General features: G+C 44.1%; 1 protein-coding gene across 12 annotated transcripts in view; it reads right to left on the reverse strand.

Moving 5' to 3' along the window:
• Positions 1-21,065, reverse strand: part of MIA2 (MIA SH3 domain ER export factor 2) — a 93,574-nt gene that overhangs the window by 51,539 nt on the left and 20,970 nt on the right. For 7 of the 12 annotated variants that reach the window (XM_084792727.1, XM_084792726.1, XM_084792725.1 and 4 more), the window contains exons 5-9: positions 18,722-18,904; positions 18,522-18,628; positions 2,605-2,736; positions 840-861; positions 658-746 (exon numbers count right to left, since the gene is read on the reverse strand). In XM_084792727.1, coding sequence (XP_084648853.1) covers positions 658-746; positions 840-861; positions 2,605-2,736; positions 18,522-18,628; positions 18,722-18,904 — 533 coding nt within the window. Of the gene's footprint in view, positions 1-657; positions 747-839; positions 862-2,604; positions 2,737-8,638; positions 8,804-9,106; positions 9,245-9,305; positions 9,422-10,323; positions 10,460-18,521; positions 18,629-18,721; positions 18,905-21,065 lie in introns of those variants that run through there. The other 5 variants (XM_084792721.1, XM_084792728.1, XM_084792719.1 and 2 more) reach the window with 4 other exon arrangements.

A 21,065-nucleotide genomic window follows, 5' to 3' on the forward strand; every position in this document is an offset into this window, starting at 1 on the left:
GGGTACCTTTACATCCTTAATAGGCAAAAATCATTTTAAGCAAGCAAAAAAAAACATAAAAAAGACATATCACACATTAATCCTAAACCTGTTTTCTAAGACACCAAACAAAATAAAAATATAAGCCACAGAGAAGATATTTACAATCATATATCTGACAAAAACCCTGCTTCTATATGACATAAAGGGGAAAAGATTGAGTCTCTTTAAAAGGGTAGACATGGGCCAGGAGGACGGCTCAGTACTTAAGGAGCTTGCTGCCAAGACTGACAACCTGAGTTCAATCCCTGGACTCACCTGAGAAAAAGAACTGACTGGTCCATGTACCCTATGACCTCGGCACATAGGCACATGCACAGGCACAAATAGACACATCATCATCATCATCACAATGTATTTTTTTAAGAGTGAAAAAGACTTTAAAAGGGCAGTTTTTAGAAAAAGACTATCAAATGAGCAGTAAGCGATCAAGGTGCTGCACTTCACTAGTCAGGGAAGATAAGCGCCTACACCAGCAGGCCGACTGCACAGAGAAAGGCTAAGTGGTGGAGGTGAAGAGCGACGGAACTCTGCTCTCAAAGACCTGATACACTAAGTAAGCCACGGAGAATCAAGTTCCAGGCACTACCGCTGATGTTATTTTCAAACATGTCTTACCTCCTTTTGAACAAGGCTAACTTTTTCAAGTAGTTTACATTTTTCTTCAATTAGTGCAGAAAGCTCAAGAGCGAGTTTTTTTTCTCTTCCTGAGAAAGAAAAAGAAAGATTATTATGACTAAACTATTATGTTTTTAAATTGTATACAATAATGAATCTAAAATAGAAAGGTAACAACTTACCTACATAAAATCGGCTTTGAATCTGAAACAAATTTTTAACAAAATTATATTAAAACAAATATACCATCAAGTAAATCTACCTGACTTCTCCCAACTTTACGACAACGACTTCTTATGGCATTACAGTGAATGAATTACCAAAGGCACTCACTTCGGATGAAAACTTTGCTACACAGTGAGGTCTTACACTGAAGATTCAGCCTGTGTGTTATCATATTAAAGGCTCCAAAACTGCCTTATTCTGAAGACATCTTTTATTTCACTTAGACCCATGTTTCCCACACTCATATTTGGCCCTAATACAAAGTATTTCAAGGAGCCCCACTGTTAAATAAACTAAAACAGTCGAAGAAATACCACAGGGCTCTAGACACGGAGCAATTCTAAAAACCCATTAGAATATTTTTCTTCTTTAAGCTTCAGCTCTCAATGAAGAAAGGGATAAGTCTACTTGTGGTGGGAGCATTGGGGCTAGGGAAAACAATCAAGGAAAACAAACAAAAGGAAGATTTATACCAGCTAGGAAAGACAGAGAGACAGGAAATTGGAAGAGAAAATAAAAAAGACAAGATATAGTGGGATCTGTGCAAACAGGAGATGAAGAGGGGCAACACTGGATAGAAGGAATCCTGGAGAACCCCGGAAAACCATGAAGAGATCAGAAATGGAATCAGAAGCCCAAGGACTAACGTCTAAAAAGAAGTCTCAGAAAGAAAAGGATATGCTCTGATCCCCTCCTAAAAAATATTAAGTAAGGGAACAGGCCATACAGGCTCTATCCGGGACAGGGGTCCCTCTACAAGACAAGCCGGATGAAATCAGGGGTTATGAACTGAATAAAAGTGGCAGTCTGTGTTTTTTATTCTAAGTTGGGGTAGATACATCTGCTGGTTTTTTCATACTGTTAAAAACACAGACCAAAGGGGTGTGGTGGCGCACGCCTTTAATCCCAGCACTCGGAGGCAGAGGCAGGCAGATCACTATGAGTTCGAGGCCAGCCTGGTCTACAAAGTGAATCTAGGACAGCCAAGGCTACACACAGAAACCCTGCCTAGAAAAAACAAAACAAACAAACAAAACCACAGACCAAAAAAGAACAGGAGGAGGAGGAAGAGCAGGAGGAAGGAAGAAGAGTGGGGCTTTGTTACTAGCATATAGTATCCCTACAAAGAAAATCCTGACACAGAAACATTTCTCTAACTCTACATTCAGTTTCTAATAACCATTTACTTCCAAGAGTAAGCCAGAGCACTGTGACCTAACTCATCTCCCTGAAGCAACAAGTAAGTTTCTCCAACTGGTTGTTCAGTCTAAAGACAGAATGAGGGCTGGAGAGATGGCTCAGTGCTTCAGGGCACTTGTTACAAGCAAGTGCACGATGTAATCCAAGCATGGGAAGGCAGAGGCAGGCAGATCTCTGGGAGTTCAATGCTAGCCTGGTCTACAAAGCAAGTCCAGCATAGCCACGGCTACACAGGGCAACCCTGTCTCGAAAAAACAAACAAACAACAAGAACAATAAAAGAGAACTTGTTAACTCTTGTAGAGGGCCAGGGTTTAATTCCCAACGCCCACACAGTAACTCACAGCCACCTGTACCTCCTGTTCTAGGGGATCTAACGCCCTCTTATCTCCCTGTATACCAGGCACACGTGTGATACACATACATAGATGCAGGCGAAACATTCATATACATAACATAAAGTAAACCTAAAAAACAAAACAAAACTGGAACAAACATTCTCTTATATGCAGTGGTCACTTACTGATCGGAAGCCTCTCCAGAGAAACAAGAGCACGGCCAGCAGGCCAATGGTAGACACACATATTGCCAGTTCCAATGAAAATCCGCCAGCATTCACGTCTGCTCTCATATCTTCAGGCAGTGCTGCCACAACCTTCAAGACAAAGGAAGTGAAATCTATAAACGCTCATCTTCCACAGCATCGTTACAAAGACAGGTAGCTGTGGTCAGCTCTATGAACAGGAAGCGGGCTGCCACATAACATGAGGCAGAAAGCCTCCGAGCGCATTCCTCTGGCAGCTTCCAACTGCTCCCGCTGAGTGAAGGGCAGCAGTGTGGTGGAACACAATGGTTTTCAAACAGGAGTTACAAGGAGATTCCTCAGAGCTTAACTCGTGAGGGCAGGAGGACACAAAGAGTGCCAAGAAAAGAGTATCAATGACCTGGGCTGGGTGCTCTCCCTGACTTCAAGCTCATGTTTTATCTATATGCATTGGGTTTGACCAAAACAAACAAACAAAAACTCCCTGCAGAGAGAGGGTTTTTTAGGTCTGCAGTTTGTTAGGTGGGAGTAGGGCGAGTCATCAGAAAACAACTGACAGCTTTGAATCTGAGGTTAGAATCCCTCCCGCCTATCTCTTCTCCAGTTTAAATAATGCATTTTGATCTCAAGGACAGACATTCAACAAAAGGCAACTGTTTTCCTCATCTCTCCCCGTGACCATGAGGCCTCGGCCTCGCTGCACTCCTCCTGAAGTGCTCTCCTCACCTCGTCAGGCGTGCAGCTGGTAGCATGTTTGACCTCTTCCTGGTCAGCTCAAACTCACCCTCAGTGGTTATCCTGTCCTTTGTTGTCAGCCCCCCATACTACCTGGTCCTAAACACAAACAAAGGCAAGAAGAAAACTGCTCTTTGAAAAGCAACCCAAAGAACGAGCAGCTGATCCTCCCCAGGCGTCAGCACAGACTCTCTAGAACTGGCCATCTTCCCCTCGGCAGCCTGACAGAACCAACAACAAACCAACCCTTTGATGGTTACTCTCCTGAAAATCTTTTAGCTATGACATCCACATGGACTCCTTCCAAGTTGCTAGCTACAGTTTATTAACTTTTATCGGAAACACGTAATAGTATCTTCTTTTCCTAAATCTCTATCTCTTTATTTTCTTTTTTCAGCTGTGACTCCAGAGAGGCTCCAAAGAGGAGGTGTACAGCGTCTCTCCGGGTTTGATGGAGAGTTCCTTTACACTTCTGTGTTAGCCTCTTAAAGTACAGCGCCAACCTTAAAAGGGCCCAGGAAAGGGTGAAACCCCTTTTACTCTGTCTCTTCCTTCACTTCGGTCACCAATACACAAATGTGCGGTATCATACCATCAAGTCATGATAACAAGATCACCAAGGCAGTGATTCAATAAGAGGCAACTGTTTTCCTCATCTCTCCCCCAGACCATGAGTGCATGACCACGGCCTGGCTACACTCCTCCTGAAGTGCTCTCCTCACCACGGTACGGTGTGCAGCTGGCTGCGGATTTGACCTCTTCCTGCACCAGCTCAGCACTCACCCTCCCTCAGCGGTTATCCTGCCCTTTGTTGTAGGGCCCCAGATACTACTGATCCTAAGCAAGCACAGTGACTACTCTGATAGCAGATAAAAAAGACTGTAAGACAAAAACTGTTACTAAAAACAAAAAAGAAGGATATCATGTTATGGCAAAGGCTAGCTCAATCTTCAGATGTAGGCCATATTTTATCCAACAAGAGAACCACAGAATGAAGTAAGTCTGAATGAAGTAAAGGAAAAAAACAGACAATTCATCAATTAAAGTTACAGATTTCAAGAGCTCATTTTCAATGAGTCAGCATAAGAAGAGAAAGCTGAACAACACTACAAACCAACTAGACTTAACACACTAACAAAATAAATACCACACAAGAACAAAACAAAATATTCCCAAGTGTCCATGGAGGATTCTTCAGAACAAATCCACACATCAAGCTAAAATAAACCTCAATATGGTTTTTGATTTTTGTTTTTAACTAAATCCCAGCCGGGTGGTGTTGGCGCATGTCTTTAATCTTAGCTTTTGGGAAACAGAGGCAGGCAGAATGCTGTGAGTTCAAGGTCAGGCTGGTCTACAAAGAAAGTCCAGGATATCAAGGCTACAGAGAGAAACCCTGTCTTGAAAAAAACAAAAAAAACAAAAAAAAATTTTTTTAATTAAATTAAATCACAGAGTCCAGCCCAGAGAGATGTCTAAGCAGTTAAGTACATTTACTGCTCTTGCAGAGGACCAGAGTTCAGTTCCCAGAATCCATGTCAGGCAGTTCACAGCCGCCTGCCTATAACTCCAGCTCTAGGGGATCTGATGTCCCCTCTTCTGGCCTGCTCAGACTCCTGAGCCCACAAGCACATACATACAAAAAGACACACACAGATATACACAAATACACATAAATTTAAAATAGTAAAACTTAACAATTCAGATCTTAAAAAGTGTGTCCTCCAACTATAATGAATTAAATTAGCCATCAAAAACAGGAAGGGCTGGTGAGACGGCTCAACAGTTAAGAGCTTGTTCTTAGGCCGGGCCTGGTGGCGCACTCGGGAGGCAGAAGCAGGCGGAACTTCAATTCCAAGGGATCTGACCCCTCCTCTGGGCTCCATCAGCAGCCAACACACAGCGTGTACAGACATACATGCCGGCAAGACTACTCAATACACATAAATAATTTTTAAATGACTTTTTAAAGAAAATCTGGAAATTTTACAAATATGTAAATTAATAATATACCACTAGTAACCACAGATTGATGAAAACTTAGGTCATGAGGGAGATTATTGTGAGTTTAGGCACAATAGTGCCACAGCACAGATGATGAAGTCAGACAACAACCTCAGGTTTCTGGTTGGTACCTTCTACTTTGTTTGAGACTGGGCCTCCTATTATTCACTGCCACATATGCCAGGCTAGCCCGCCCTAAGCTTCTAGAAAGTCTCCTGCCTCCTGCTCCCACAAACCAGTAAGGATCAGCTAGGATTAGAGATGCCTACTCTGTGTCCAACTCTGGGGTACTGGGGACCTACACTCAGGCCTTGTGCTGCAGGTGTCTTACCCACTGAGCCTCATGTCACCAGTCCAAGTAAGGAAATGAGAAAACGCTTCCAGGGTCTGGAGAGATGGTTCAGCAGTTAAGAGCACTGACTATTCTTCCAGAAGACCCAAGTTTAATTCCCAGCACCCACATGGACCAGGCCACCCTCTTCTGGCATCTTCAGGCACTACAAACACACTAGTGCATGGACATACATGCAGGAGCAAAGCACCCATGCATGTTAACAATAGCTTTTTAAATGAAAAGCTTTCAGATTAAATGGGGGAAAAAACACAACAGGACAAAATTTATAGAATGCAGCTAATGTAGTTAGCATAAAGGGGAAATTTATAGTTGTAAAACCTTTTTTAAAACCTTCCTAGGCCAGGAAGATGGCTCAGCAGGTAACCACTTGCCACCAAGCCTGATGACTGAGTTTGAACTTCAGAAACCACACAGTGGAAGGAAAACTCAGACTCCTGGGTCTTTGGATTTCCACATGCACATACACACACAAATGAATGTAATTTTTAAGTTAAAAAAATTAATGTTGCCGGGCGGTGGTGGCGCACACCTTTAATCCCAGCACTCGGGAGGCAGAGGCAGGCGGATCGCTGTGAGTTCGAGGCCAGCCTGGTCTACAAAACAAGTCCTGGACAGCCAAGGCTACACGGAGAAACCCTGTCTCAAAAAAAAAGAAAGAAAGAAAGAAAGAAAAGAAAAAAAAAAGAAAAATTTACTGAGAAAATGTCTAACAAAATCAAACACCTTCTAGCGATCAAAAAGACTCAGCAAGCTGGGGTTCTGTTTCTCACCCTGACAAGTGGCGTCAACAGAGAATCCACAGCGAACACCAAAATGAAGGCCAGAGACGGACTGTTCCCTAAGAGCAGGAACAAGCACATCCACATAGTCCACTGAACGACAAAAAAGTCCTGCCAAATCCCCTCTCCACCTCCCTCATTACCAACCCTGCCAAAACCAAGCACTGGTAACTGCTGGGTGTGTTTGTGTTCTACGTGTACCCCGCAGGTGCACGGACAGAGAAGCCAGAGGCTGACACCGAGATGTCCTCGTCCTCCGTCTTAGTTTTTCTAAGACAGGGTCTGACACTCACTGAACCTAGAGCTCACCCATTCTTTGTGACGCTGGTGACCAGTGAGCCCCTGGAACTCACTCCCCTACACACAACTCCACCCCGTGCCACCGCAAGGCTAGGATTTACACTGCATGTGAGGGTCCCAGATCACGCCTTCACAGCAAGCCCTTCGCCCACTAAGCTGTATCTCCAGTCCCCAACGGTTGATGTTAATGGAGGGAGATGTGTATGACTTAAAAGTATCTCTCGTCTACAATATAACTCTCTTCCCATAAACCCCATCTCACTAACTTAATTGACACAGCCAGAAATTTAGGGTTACTCTAGTGAGTCCCCACAGCCAACTCCTCTCAACATCTAATTTTAGCTCTTACCTTCTACTTCCTCATTTAGGAACTCGTATCAACTTCTGTATCCTGACTGCGATCATTTCTCCTTCCTGTTTTGAGTTTTGTTCCCACATCTGGACTAGGTACTATCAGGAAAATCTCCAGAAACCAACAGTGGAGGCTTCAGTGGCTCTCCTGCACCCTATAGTCTCCTGAGGACCCCACTGGTCTACAGGGGCACCGTTTCCCATCACACCCTTGGCTCAATGTACACTGAGCAGCAGAGCTCCTGTGCACACCATGTTTTCACACCAGCTTGGTTGCTCACACTTGTTCATTTCACACTGAGCTTGGTTGCTCAGACTGCAAAGTCTTTCCCAACCACCCAAGAAAATACAATCTCTCCCTCCCCTTGTTTTGCACGTGTGCTTCTATAAGCAATAAGTTTCTGCTGTGTCTTCTCTCCCTTAAAAGACAACAGAATGCCAATGATTTTAAAAAAAAAAAAATACTCAGTTCATTTAGAACCTCCATTGAGCTTTTTCACTCATGGGCAGGTGCACTCACTACACTACGGTTGGATAAATGAACCATGTAACAACATTACTTTAAACTTAGAACAAGAAGATAATCCAAACTGGTTAATCAGAACAGCCAAAATAGTTAAATGGTCGTTTTAAAAATGCAATGCAGCCAGGCGTGGTGGTGCATGCCTGTAATCCCAGCACTCAGGAGGCAGAGGCAGGAGGATCACTGAGAGTTCCAGGCCTGGTCTACAAAGTGAGTCCAAGACAGCCAGGGGTACACAGTGAAACCCTGACTGGAAACCAAAATAAAAAGCAATCCAGTTTTCAAAGAGAGAGAGTGAGAGGGTGTTTGTGTGTGAGAGAGACACAGAGAGAGAGAGAGAGAGAGAGAGAGAGAGAGAGAGAGAGAGAGAGAGAGATGTGTAACCCTAAATATGTCAACAACAACAAAACCACTTACAACACTTAAGGAGAAAAACCTTTGCCACCTGATGACAAAATGAAACAGAAAAAAAAAAGCAAAAAACCATCCTTTGGATCCTGAGCATTCAGTATCACTAAAGTTTACAAGAATTCCTTTTACAATAACAGTACAAAAACGAAGAAGGAACTCTATGGTTTAAAGCATCTCAAAAGGGCATCCTTTATTGGGGGAAAAATAGTGCAAAATTAGAATTCAGCTCCGGCCCCAGCTTAGGTGTCCTCTTAAGAAGTTTCATCACCAAGAAACTCCAGTTTCCGGCAGTCAGAAAAACCACGTGTAACTGACCCCAGCTCAAAATAAATAACGTCCAGGCAAATTGGCTGGGGGGTTGGGGGGGGGGGGTACGGCGGTCGGGAACCGGAAGGGCTCCTCTGGGACGCCCACATGGCCTCCCGGCTCCCCGGCCCCTCTCCCCGCGGCGAGCAGCGTCCGAGCACAGGCCGGCGGGGCGCGCTGAGCTTGGCTTCCCCACCGCGTTCGCTCCGCCCCCACCGGGCCCGCGGCCCCGGGGAATCCAGGACTCACCCAGCGCAGCTGCTCCAGAACCCGCCGCACGCACCCCCCGGCGGCCCCGGGCCCCACCATCTCCGCGCCCACGGGCGGAGGCCTCGCAGCCGGCCAGCCGGCCAGCAGCAGGCCCGGCGCAGTCGGCGCGGCGCGGGGGACGCGAACGCACGGGCGGCCGGCGCGCACCACCTCGGCCCCGCGGGGGGAGCCGGCGTCGTCGCACACCCCCACCCCCGGCCTTGGTCTCGCCGGCGCGGCGGAGACGCCCCCTTCCCACCGCTCGAGCTCAGCGGACACGTCCTCGCTCGCGCTTAAAGGGCCCGCGCGCCGCTCCCAGGCCTCCAACCCCAGAGCACCGGGCGTGAAGCTGCCGCCTTGCGCCCCGAAGCCTGGGGCGCAGTTCCCAGGGTGAGGGCGCCTCCTTCGCCCTAGTTCCCAGCGCGCCCCAGTCCGCTCCTCCAGAGCCCGAACCCCACGCCGTCGTACCCCGGGGGATCCCTCCGGCACAGAGACGCCGGCTTCCGCCATCATTCCGGTCAGAAAATGGCCCGAGGCGCACGACCCGGCGCGTCCTCCTTTCCGAGTCCGCACTTCGGACTCTGCACCACGAAGGCGTTCGGGTCAACCGTGCGGTCTGGTCAGAATTTAACCTCTCCTGCGCAGCCGCCAGCCTTGGTTCACTCACCTGGTGCTCACCTGGCGGGCGTCAGCTAGGCGCCCCAGTCTCAAACTCCATTGGCGCCTAGGTCCGGGAGTGCCGGATCAAGCCCGTGTGGACTTCTGCCCAGCACCAAGCGTTCTCCGAGAAAAGAACTCAGTGTAGCAGCTTACCCTCTAAATTTAGGGCCCTATTTTTAGAGCCATTGCGTGAAGTATCCTGGGAAAGACGATTTTACGAAAGGTTTGGAACATAACCTGTCTCTGTGTGTCTTTTCGAACACGATCACTTATCCAAACTAACGCAATTCACAACGTAGCAGCTGCCCAAGAGAACTTGATAAACAAAATCATAACCCTTTGTAAATTTCCATAATATAACCTAGTAAAAAACATCACTTTGGTGCTACAAGCACTCACAAACACAAAATTGGAAATACCCACGGTTGCAGCCAGTGACTTAAGACCAAACTCAGGCCTGCTTTGTGGATACTCAGACTTTGCCACATCACCCTAGGGAGTTTCAAAAACTGCTTCTACTGGAGATAGCAAAAGTTGCTCAATACTCCCATTTTAAGGTAACGCACAACTTTCATACGTATTGGACTGTGTTGAAATTAGCTTATATGAATACTACAGTCAGAAGAGAAGTGTGCTGAAGTTTTTTAGAATTTTACAGGTGCTTAGGCTTCAGTTAGAACCACCATTACTCAAAACTTCTCCAATGAGTCTGAGCATCTTTAACGGACTCCGAATCTTACTGGGCTTTTAGGATTTGTAAACAGAAAGGGAAAAAAGAAATTGCTCCACTCAGCCTTCCCTATGTTAATCTGTGCCCCTTTCCAATCTGCAGTAGTTACCATCCCAAGTGCTAAAAGCAGAAATAAAACAAGTGAACCTTTAAATAGAAGAAAAAAACAAAACAAAAACACAAGCATATCTATAGCAAAGATTTCCCCATAACAAAAAAAAAAGTAAACTTAGCAATCACTGCAAATTCCAAATCTAACTCCCAAACCATGCACTGCAGTCATGTAGACACTTACCCCCTCACCTAGACCTTCTGATTCCATTTCTTAGAAAGTTCATGTTAAAATACCCTAACATGTAAGTAAATCTCTCCTGAATACTTCATAAGGCTGAGAGAGGTTCCAGATTTTAATACCTTCTGCACTCCTGTTTCCACACAGTGTGATCCTGTTTTGACACTGATAGAGGGGTGCTATAGGTGGAGCTGTGACTACCAACCCATAATCCAATTTCATGGACCTCATAACTTGCTAAATGTATGTGTGCACACAGGCCTGCATATACATATTTTCTTAAATAGTATGCATATCACACATTAAAATTCACAACGAGAAAGAAAAATCCTAGGATGTCAAACTGCTGAAACACTGAAGATTTGGTTCTAGTCTATTCAGAGTCCATAATTTCCACCAAGTGAGTAATATTCAAAGATTCTTCTCCATAAGTAGACATGAGAACTTATTATCTTATAAAGGACCTGGCCTTCAAGGAACTGGACAGTAAACGTTATTAGTGCTCACAGCAGCTATGAGAAAACATCCAGGGACACTAGACAACTTGCTAACCAGAAAACCTAGTCTATGGCCTAGAAACTGGTTTCCCTCAGAGAGGCCCTGTGCCCAGGGCTGTCAGGACTAGCCACTCCCACTTGGGCGGGGCGAGCACTAGTGTCCCCCACATAAGCACTCCTCCTTTGGAAGGAAATCAGCTCTGTCCTGCCACATTGCTATTCTCTGGGTTTGTGATGTAAGAGTTGTTCTCAGAATACACGGAATCAGGAGCTACCTGTTCGACAGGAGCTGAGCGAATTTCCTGCTTATCACGCCTACAAGTGAAGCGCTCTAGGGAGGAGTAGATGAATGTTTGAACTTCAAGAGGCTCCTCAGCTGTAAGCTGAAGTTGCTAAGAAGCTGTGTATACTCTGTTTCTCCGTGCTTCAAGGAAGGTACGTCTGCACATAATCTACCTAAGATACTGGTTCATTGAAGCCATCACCTCAAACAATTAGGCAAGAGGGAAAGGAACCACATTCACTCAAAATTAACTGGAAATTTGCTCCAATATTTTTGTTTACTGAAGCTTTTCAGACCTATGTTCTGCGTACTTTACAACTGTGCCCAGATTGCTAGATTCTAGGTCGGTCAGGAACTCGTCAGAACACCTAATCCAATGATTATGGGCTGCCAGCCAGCCTAGAGAAGCCAAGCAGTCGGGACGCACAGAAGTAGTCGTAGACAGACCAAGCCTACATTCCTCCAAGTTATCGGCACAGCTCTGGCTGCCAAAGAAGAGGTATTTCTACTGAAATCTTCTAGTTTTTCAAGAAAATGCAGAATTTTTAAGTGAACTCACATTTTAGATGTTGACAATTGACCTGTGAGTGTGAATATGGATGAATGTGTGTGTGCTGTTTTTTTGTTTGTTTGTTTGTTACCGTTGTTTTATATACTGGGGAATTAAACCCACAGCCTTCTTAGCCTAAGCAAGTTCTCCCCTCCGCTGAGCTACATCACCACCCCAACAATAGCTTTTGGGGGTTTTGTTCATTTGTTTTTTGGAGCAAGGGTTTTCTGTGTAGCACTGGCTGTCCTAGAACTCACTCTATAACCAGGCTGGCCTTGAATTCAGAGATCCACCTGCCTCTGCCTCCTGAGTGCCAGGACATGCACTAACCACTGCCCGGCTAACAATAACTTGTTTAAAAAGCACTTGACAAGTCCACTTCACCTGTTAGCTAGTCTCATCTTTAATACTGAAGGCTTACTATTAAAATGCCTTCTCCAAAGAAGATGAAACTTTCCAAGGCCACAAGACAATTAAAATAATATTAAATTCAACATTTTCGTGTCTAATGAATTTCAACAAGACGGTTAAGGAAAATACACTTGACTATATTTGCTAAGCCCACAAAGGTAACATTCTTAGTAGGCCTCATTAAATAAATGCTTTACAGAGACTCAGATTGTTATAAACTCCTTAACGTGCCTAGCCTCTAGAGCCCCTCTGTTGAGACCTGCTTTAGTTCCTAGCATAATTGTGGCTTCTCTGTTAACGCCTGCTGTCACTTTTAACATACCAGAAGCCATTTTTGCCTCCCAATCTCCATTTTGACCACAAGGTAAAATTAAGTTCAGGTTCTAAGGCTCTGCTTACCTAGGAGCCTGAACAGCCTTTTACTTAGCGTTCAAGACTTGTTGGACGTTCTGCTTGAATTAATGATTTATGTTCTACTTAAACAAAACCACAATAATACCCTGCTATGTTCCCGGAACAGTGGGGAACTGGAAAGTCCCCAAGCCTATATCCTAGGCAATCACCATAAAATGCTTTGTCTAGCCACCTGGATACATTGTGCTCAGAACAAAATTGATTCTTCTGATGTTTAGCTAGTCAAAATGATGTAATTCTGCCCTCCCCTTCCTTCCCACATGGTTACCTGGTTGTTAGCTGGTTATGGTTTTTCTTATTTAAAAAGCCTGCCTTAGAAGCAGACCAGCATCACAGTTCCTAAATCCAAGCTGTGGCTCTGACAAGTCAGTTTTTGTTTAGCGTTCGAAAAACTTTCATCAATCTGAGTATGGTGTTCAAGTGGTCAGTGTGCGCCTATTCTTGAACCCATAACACAAATATCATGTTCTGATTAGTAAGTTACTTTTTCAGCTTCTTACTTTCTCTGGTATAATTTATGGTCGAGGATATTTTTTTCTCTTCCTTTGTTTGTTTGTTTCCCTGAGACAGGGTTTCTCTTTGTAGCCCTGGCTGTCCCGGAACTCGCTCTGTAGACCAGACTGGCCTGGAACTCAACAGAGATCCAACTGCCCCCCTCCCATTTCCCAAGTGTTGGCATTAAAAGTGTGCACCACCCACCGCCCAGGGAAGGATATTTCCACACAATACACTAGTAAGTAGAACTGAAAGTTTCACTCTGACTACTTAGCAATTATCATTAGTACTAATTTTTCTCTTAACCTAACATTTGTAATCATCTTTAAGACTGAGTCATACAAAGAAAATGAATGTTCTTTCTGGAGCTTTTTCTTATAATATATCTACTTTCTAGAACCTAGCAAAGATAATTAAATGAGTAGGGGCTTCTCAAAGCAAAATGATGAAGTAGGACACGGAGGCTTATGCCTGTTACAGCAGCATTTGGGGGATGAGGCAGGAGGATCTGACATAGCCACAAGGAGGGGGAGGGGAGAGGGAGAGAGGGGGAGATGGTAGGTGTTGAAAGGTGGTGGCATGTGACTTCTATCCTAGGAATCAGAAGGCAAAGGCAGATGGATCTCTGAGTTTGAGGCCAACCTAATCTACAGAGCAAGTGGACAAAGAGGACTACACCGTGAAACCCTGTCTCAAAAAAACAAAAACAAAAAGAAAGCAAGCGAAGGAAGGAAGGAAAAGGAAAAATATTAGGTAGTTTCCACAAAATTTGTCAGTTAGTGGTGCTACCATATGCTTCTGTCCTCTAGAAGCATTTAACTATCTTGCTTTTCTTTCTAATTCCTGCTTTAACCAATCAGTCACTAAATCCAATGAACACTATGTACAAGATCCATCCAACTGGCTCTTCTACTCATTTCAACCACCAGATGTTGAGCCACAGGTTTTAAAGCATGGCTAGTGGACTGTTTTGTCAGACCTATACAGTGCTTTCTGTCTCTAGGCAGTCTCACTGTGTAGCCTTGGCTGGCCTGCATATTTCTATTTCACTGAACTCACAGAGATCCTCCCTCCTCTGCCTCCCAAGGGCTGTGGTTAAAGATGTGTGCCACCACACCCAACTGGCATTATTTCTTCAACGAATTTTTGCCAGCTTTGAAAAATGAGACAAAGAGGCCAGGCATGACGGCACACATCTTTAATCCCAGTACTTGGGAGGCAGAAGTGGGTAGATTTCTAGGAGTTTGAGGTAAGCCTGGTTGGTCTACATAGTGAATTCTCGGACAGCCAGAGATATGTCAAGAGATCTTGTCTCAAACAAACAAACTAACAAACAATTTCAACAAAGTTAAACCCCCATTACAGTGTGTAAAGCTCCTCTTAATTTGATTCTCATATACATCTTAAGTCTTCCCAGTTCCGCCAAGATGAATTGCCTATATATAGTTCTCAAAAAAGTCATGTTCTCTCCTACTTCATAAGTGTTAAAAATGTTATTTCCTCCACAATGTAATTTCCTCTTTTCCTGCTTTGTGAACTCTGCTTTTCCTTCAGTATTAGGTCAGATATGCTCTCCTCTAGGACACTTCCTAGCCTCCTTCTCCACCCATCTACCTACCACACTACCTAAGCCACCCCCTAGGCTTTGCTGTGGGAGCATCCTATGACTATTATATCACTATATTAAAAGTATTCTTTTTCCAATCTACATCTTCCAAGTAGAGTAAACTCCCAGAAAGCAACCTACAAAGCAAATGAGCAGAGAGAAATGCTTCCTCAATTAACTTGGAGGTATAAGTTTGCAAAAGATTTGTGTCAGTGGGGTGTGGTGGTGCACATTTTAATCCCAGAACTCAAGGGAGGCAGTCAAAGGCGGATCACTGTGAGTTCAAGGCCAGCCTGGTCTATAAAGCAAGGCCAGCACAGCCAAGGCTACACAGAGAAACCCTGTCTTGAAAAAACAAACAAATATATACACTAAAGTGGGATCCTGCTGAAAGGCTATTTTTATTTAGTAATAAATTTTTGGTTTGGTTTGGTTTGGTTTGTTTGTTTTTGATTTTGGAGGCAGGGTTTCTTTGTGTACCCCTGGCTGTTCTGGATCTTGCTCTGTCTGTCTCTGTCTGTCTCTGTCTCTGTCTCTGTGTCTCTGTCTCTGTCTCTGTCTCTGTCTCTCTGTGTCTCTGTCTCTCTGTGTCTCTGTCTCTCTGTGTCTCTGTCTCTCTGTGTCTCTGTCTCTCTGTCTCTCTCTCTCTCTCTCTCTCTCTCTCTCTCTCTCTCTCTCTGTCTCTCTGTTTCTCAGGCTTGCCATGAACTCACAATGATGTGCCTGCCTCTGCCTCCCCATTGCTATGATTAAAGGCATGTGTGACCATTGCTTGGCTACTATTGTTTTTTAAAAAGTTGTATTTCTTTTTATTTTATGTGTGTGAGGGGTTTTTGTTTGTTTGTTTAGTGTGTGTGTGTGTGTGTGTGTGTGTGTGTGTGTGTGTGAGAGAGAGAGAGAGAGAGAGAGAGAGAGAGTGTGTGTTTTGAGTTTTGCCTGCAAATATATATGTGCACATATGTGTGCCTGGTGCCCCTCATGTGGAGAAGAGGGTGCTAGATCCTCTGCTGAAGTTATACATGGTTGTAACCTGATATGTGGTTGCCGGAAGTTGAATCCAGGTCCCCTGCAAGAGAAGCAAGTGCTTTTAACCACTGAGCTCCCTCTCTAGTGCCCCTCCTTTTTTAAGATAGATTTCACTGTGTCAATGAAGTCTAACTCACAATCCTCTGGCCTCTACTTCTCAAATGCTGGTATTACAGGTTTGTAACACCACATCTAGCTGATAAACAGAGTAGCAACAAATGAGAAACATGAACCTGTTGGAGGTTGGTCAGATGTATTTTGATGCTAATTACTACTGGCCCAAAATGTTGGTAACCTTGCTTAAGAATTTATACCTGTTTGACCAATAAAAGCCAACACACCTGGGTGTGGAAGAATGCTGAGTGGATGTAACAATTGTCAATAAAGCACAGTTTAGCCAATCAGCTGGGCAGAAGGACAGGGAGTGTAAGGCGAGACCTCCTGGAGGAGACCCAGGAGGATAGTCAGTTGGGAGGAGAGAGATGGTTGACTGGGTAGGAGAACAAAGGGGAGACTGGTTGGAGGAGCATCTTAGTGGCAAATGCTTGTGGTATATGTATTATATATCAGTTTAGAGTAGTTTGTTTACCATAGTTTAGGAGATTTGTATTAGTTTAGATTCTGCCCAGCATTGTGCTGGCAGCCTTGAAGTACCCCTCAGACTCTGTCTTTTATTAGCAATCTTAGGCCGAACCGATACATTTTTACTCTAACATCTTGGTAGACAAATGGATATTCATGGCTAAGGTTCCCACTCTTTGGAAAAAAGAGACTCTTGGGAAAGAGAAGGAGACCAGACAGAAGAAGAGCAAGGAGGAGAGTCGCCAAGGCATAGGAAGAGAACCACATGGCCCAGAGAGGGGACTCTGAAGTTGCTTATGGAAAGGGATAGCTAAAATAGGTAGAAATTATTAGAATCAGATGGCATGGGATTTAGGCAGGGAGGTCTGTGAGGTAGCTTAGGGAATTAATATCTGCCCTGACCTCCTATTTTAAAACATAACAAGTGTCTGTGTTGTATCTGACTGATAGTGGGTTAGAAAATACCACTATAATAATAATTAACCTAATAAACATTTATTTGGCCCTACTTATAAAATAACAACAACACGGGGCTGGAGAGATGGCTCAGGGATTAAGAGCACTGTCTGTTCTTCCAGGGGTCCTGAGTTCAATTCCCAGCAACCACATGGTGGCTCACAGCCATCTATAATGAGATCTGGTGCCCTCTTCTGGTGTGTAGGTGTACATGCAGGCAGAACACTGTGTATGTAATAAATAGATAAATAAATATTTTTTAAAAAATAAAATAACAACAACAAGAATGTCACAACCCCTCCAGGAGTCTGTATGACAAATACTACACAGGCCTGAGGTGACAACCCCCCAAAAGGGGAGAGTCTCCTAGACTGGGGCTGATGTTTCTGCCAGGAGAAATTGAATCACGGCTCTTTTCTCTCATTGTGCTAGACTCTATTCTTTCTTCTCAACTCTACTTCACTCCCATGACAGGACTCCTCAGGCGTAACCACAGTCGCTGGAAGACGACCCTGACTCAGGACTGCAGCCAGGGACTGTTAAGGGCTGAAGTAGTTCTGCTTGACTTCCACTTATTTTAAAAAAAAAATGACTAAAAACTAATCATTAGTTAATACGTTATATAAAAATTCCAGATGATGGCACTCAGATATCAGAAAAGGGAACTAAAGAAAAAAAACTGTCTTGACACACAGGTGTTGGGCACAAGTTTCGTTAGGGAGAGAACATTGACCCTGGACAAAGAGAGCACAGGCATATTGATGTCAAGGCAGCAACTTAGAAGTGATGACGGTCTTTGCTGTGTGTGCTGTACCCCATATTGTTACGTTCAAAGTTGTAATTCAAAATATGACAACACGATAACTTTACATCCTGTACCTGCACTGTGTATGCCTGATTGCTCACTGACTTCCTTAAATCTGCTCTGTGGGAAAATGTAACCGCAAGCCCCCCTGCTTTTGAAATGTATGTTTAAAAACTTAGACTGCTTGGCTACAAAATACAATTAGACACAGACTTGATCTTGAGTTTTGTCTCTGTTTGTCAACTGCCTTATCTTTGTCCACCGATGCTTCAAGAACTCCCAACCCCAAGTACCCATCCCTGACTTGGCCGGTCCGTGACACATGAACAGAATTAGAAATGTTGCTACAGTAAAGTTAAATATTATAGTACTAGTTGGCTTACTGTTCTTATTACACCACTTCTAAAACATAACTGTCATTTGTTACTAACAATACACTCAAGACTCTTTAATTCAGACTATTTTTAATTAGCTTATTTCGCATAATTTTGCCAAAAGAAGAAAAAAAAAGGTATTATTCAAGATCTTTTCTTAAAAGCACTCCTAGCTGTGGGGGTGGGGGTGGTGTACACCTTTAATCCCAGCACTTGGGAGGCAGAGGCAGGTGGATCTCTGAGTTTGCGGCCAGCCTGAACTACAAGATGAGTACCAGGACAGCCAGGGCTACCCAGAGAAACCCTGTCCAAGAAGAAGAAGAAGAAGAAAAAAAAATCCCAAAGGAGAACTCACACGTAAGATTTCATGGGAAGTGAAGCACTTGTGAGGCTTGGACAGGAAAGGGTCACCCAAGTCTGTCAGTCATTCCTGCATTAGGTAAAAGTATTGCAAAGCACTGAATAATCCATGGCGTGGTTGAGACAGCTCGGCTGGTAAAGGTGCTTGCTGTCAAGCCTAATAGGTTGCATCCCTAAGACCCACATGGTGGGAGGAGAAAAGAGACTCCAGCGAATTGTCCTGTGACCTCCATGCACAAGCGCGCGCGAGAGACGGGGGGGGGGGGGGGGGGGGGGGGGGGGGGGCAGGGAGAGAGAGAGAACATTAAAGAAAAGAAAAGAAAAATTTTAAATCTGACTTACACTTTCTATAAGAATTTTGACTGGCGAAAGAGCCGAGTTCATGAAACCGTGGACGTTGATTTGAAATAAACACTTGAGAAGCTGAAACTCTGCAGCGTGTTCTGTGGCTTTGGAAACAGAGCACATTACCACTTGATGTATAATTTCTGAATCTAATTTCTTCTCCAGCTGATGGATCAGAACAAAAAAGTGTTTCTTACCTTCTGGAGAAGCCAGCTGAGTACTGAGCAAGGCCCCTTCCACAGACCTGTCTGATTCGGCCATGGCAGGCCCTTCAGAATCCGCCCATGATTTTGAATCTTCCTCATCCATTTCAGAAAATGAGGTTGTGAGATGTATTCCTTCATGGACTCTCATAGGTGACTCGGTTTCAGAGGCCATATCTACAAACACACAAAGAGAAATGTCTTTTCGAAAAGACTTGCTTTGTCATTGTCTTCCTCTTATTTTATTTTAAAAAATTACTGTTTGAAACAGGATGATAAGTATGACACTTCATTTGAGAAAATACACAAAACATTTACTGTGGCCGCTACAAGTTCCTATAGTAGTATGACAAATGACTACAAGCTATGGCTTAAGTAACAGAATTCATTCTGTTAGACTTTTGAAAGTCAAAAGAGTCTTGGCTATCCTGGACTCACTTTGTAGACCAGGCTGGCCTCGAACTCACAGAGATCCACCTGCCTCTGCCTCTGCCTCCCTGAGTGCTGGCAATACAGGCCTGCACCACTCTGCCTGTCTGTGAAAGTCAAAAATCTTAAAGCCATATTCACTGAACTGTGTTCCTTCTGGAAACTGGGAGGAAAGTTCAAACCTTTGCCTTTTGTGGCTTCAGAAGCTGCTCACATTCCTTTCTTCATGGAAGTGGTGGGACCCATCTTCTCACCTCTTTTTTTGTTTGTTTGTTTGTTTTTGTTTTTCAAGACAGGGTTTCTCTGTGTAGCCTTGGCTGTTCTGGACTCACTTTGTAGACCAGGCTGGCCTCGAACTCACAGCAATCTACCTGCCTCCGCCTCCCGAGTGCTGGGATTAAAGGTGTGCACCTCCACGCCCAGCTGTCTTCTCACCTCTTGCTTGCTTTGTCCTACTTTCTTTTCATGAAGAACCCTGCGGTTACAGTATACCCAAAGAATAACCTGTCCTGCTCACCAAGACCATGGCTTAGGGCACATGCCTGTAATTCTGGCACTTGGGAGGCAGAGGTAGGTGGATCTTGGTGAGTTCAAGGCTTTGAGGAGCCTTTATTTACTCAGATGACTGCATAATGCTTTTTTAGACCTTGTCCAAAAAAAACTTTTAAAAATATAATCTGCAGCTGGAGAGATGGCTTGGCAGTTAAAGGCTAGGCTCACAACCAAAAATATAAAAACGTAAACTGTACTCATATTCTATACATTCTTTTTGTTGTTGTTCTAAAATTTGTGTTTAAGCAAGCAAATATAATTTTCTTAACATTTTTTTAATGAAGCTGAGCATGGTGGCATAGGATCATAATCCCAACATTTCATAAACAGAGACAGGAGAATACAAAAAAAAAAAAAAAAACCCAAGAGCAGCTGCGTGTGGTCAGACACTCCTGTAATCCCAGTGTCAGTGAGGCAGACGCATGTGATCTCTGTAAGTTTGATGCCAGCCTAATCTACAAAAGCTAGTCGAGGACAGACAAGGCTACACAGAGAAACCCCACCTCAAAAAAACTGAAAAGAAAAACACTTCATTCCTTGGGCTAGCAGGATGGCTCAGTGGGTAAAGGTGCTTCCTGCCAAGCATGAAGACCTGAGTTCAATCCCCAGGATCCCATGGCAGAAGAAGAGAACCAACTCTAAGTCCTGCCATTTGTCCTTCCACTGTCACACATATACCTTGACACTTCCATACAAATACATACAGAAGCATACACACACATAAATAAAAATAAATATTTTTAAAATAAGTAAATAAATACAATTTTTAAGATTTCTTTCCTGGTCAGGCATGATGTCACATGCCTTTAAATCCTAGCACTCAGGAGGCAGAGGCAGAAGGTTCTTTGTATGTTCTACGAAGAGAATTCCAGGACAGCCAGGGTTACACAGAGAAACCCTCTCAAAAGAAAAGAAAAGAAAACACAAGAGAAGAAAAAAGAAATTATTTCTTTCCTGGATCTCCAGAGATGGCTCAGTGGTTAAGAGCACTTGTTACTTTTGCTGAGGACCCAGCAATTCCCAGTGCCCACATGGTGGCTTACAACAATCTGTAACTCCAATTCAGAGGATCCAATGCTGGCTTCTGGTGGTACACAAATATACATACAGGCAAAACATTCACATAAATAAAACAATAAAGTTCATTTTAAAAGATTTATGCCAGGAAGTGGTGGCACACACCTCTAATCCCAGCACTTGGGAGGCAGAGGGATCTCTGTGTGTTCAAGGCCAGCCTGGCCTACAGAATGAGTTCCAGGATAGCCAGGGCTACACAGAGAAACCCACTCTCGAAAAACAAAAGTTAAAAAGATTTCATTCCTGTTAGAAACATGTATTGGAAAAGATGAATATGTAG

This window comes from Acomys minous, assembly GCF_964271855.1.
Source record: "Acomys minous genome assembly, chromosome: 8".
In the NCBI taxonomy this organism is placed as follows: Eukaryota; Metazoa; Chordata; class Mammalia; order Rodentia; family Muridae; genus Acomys; species Acomys minous.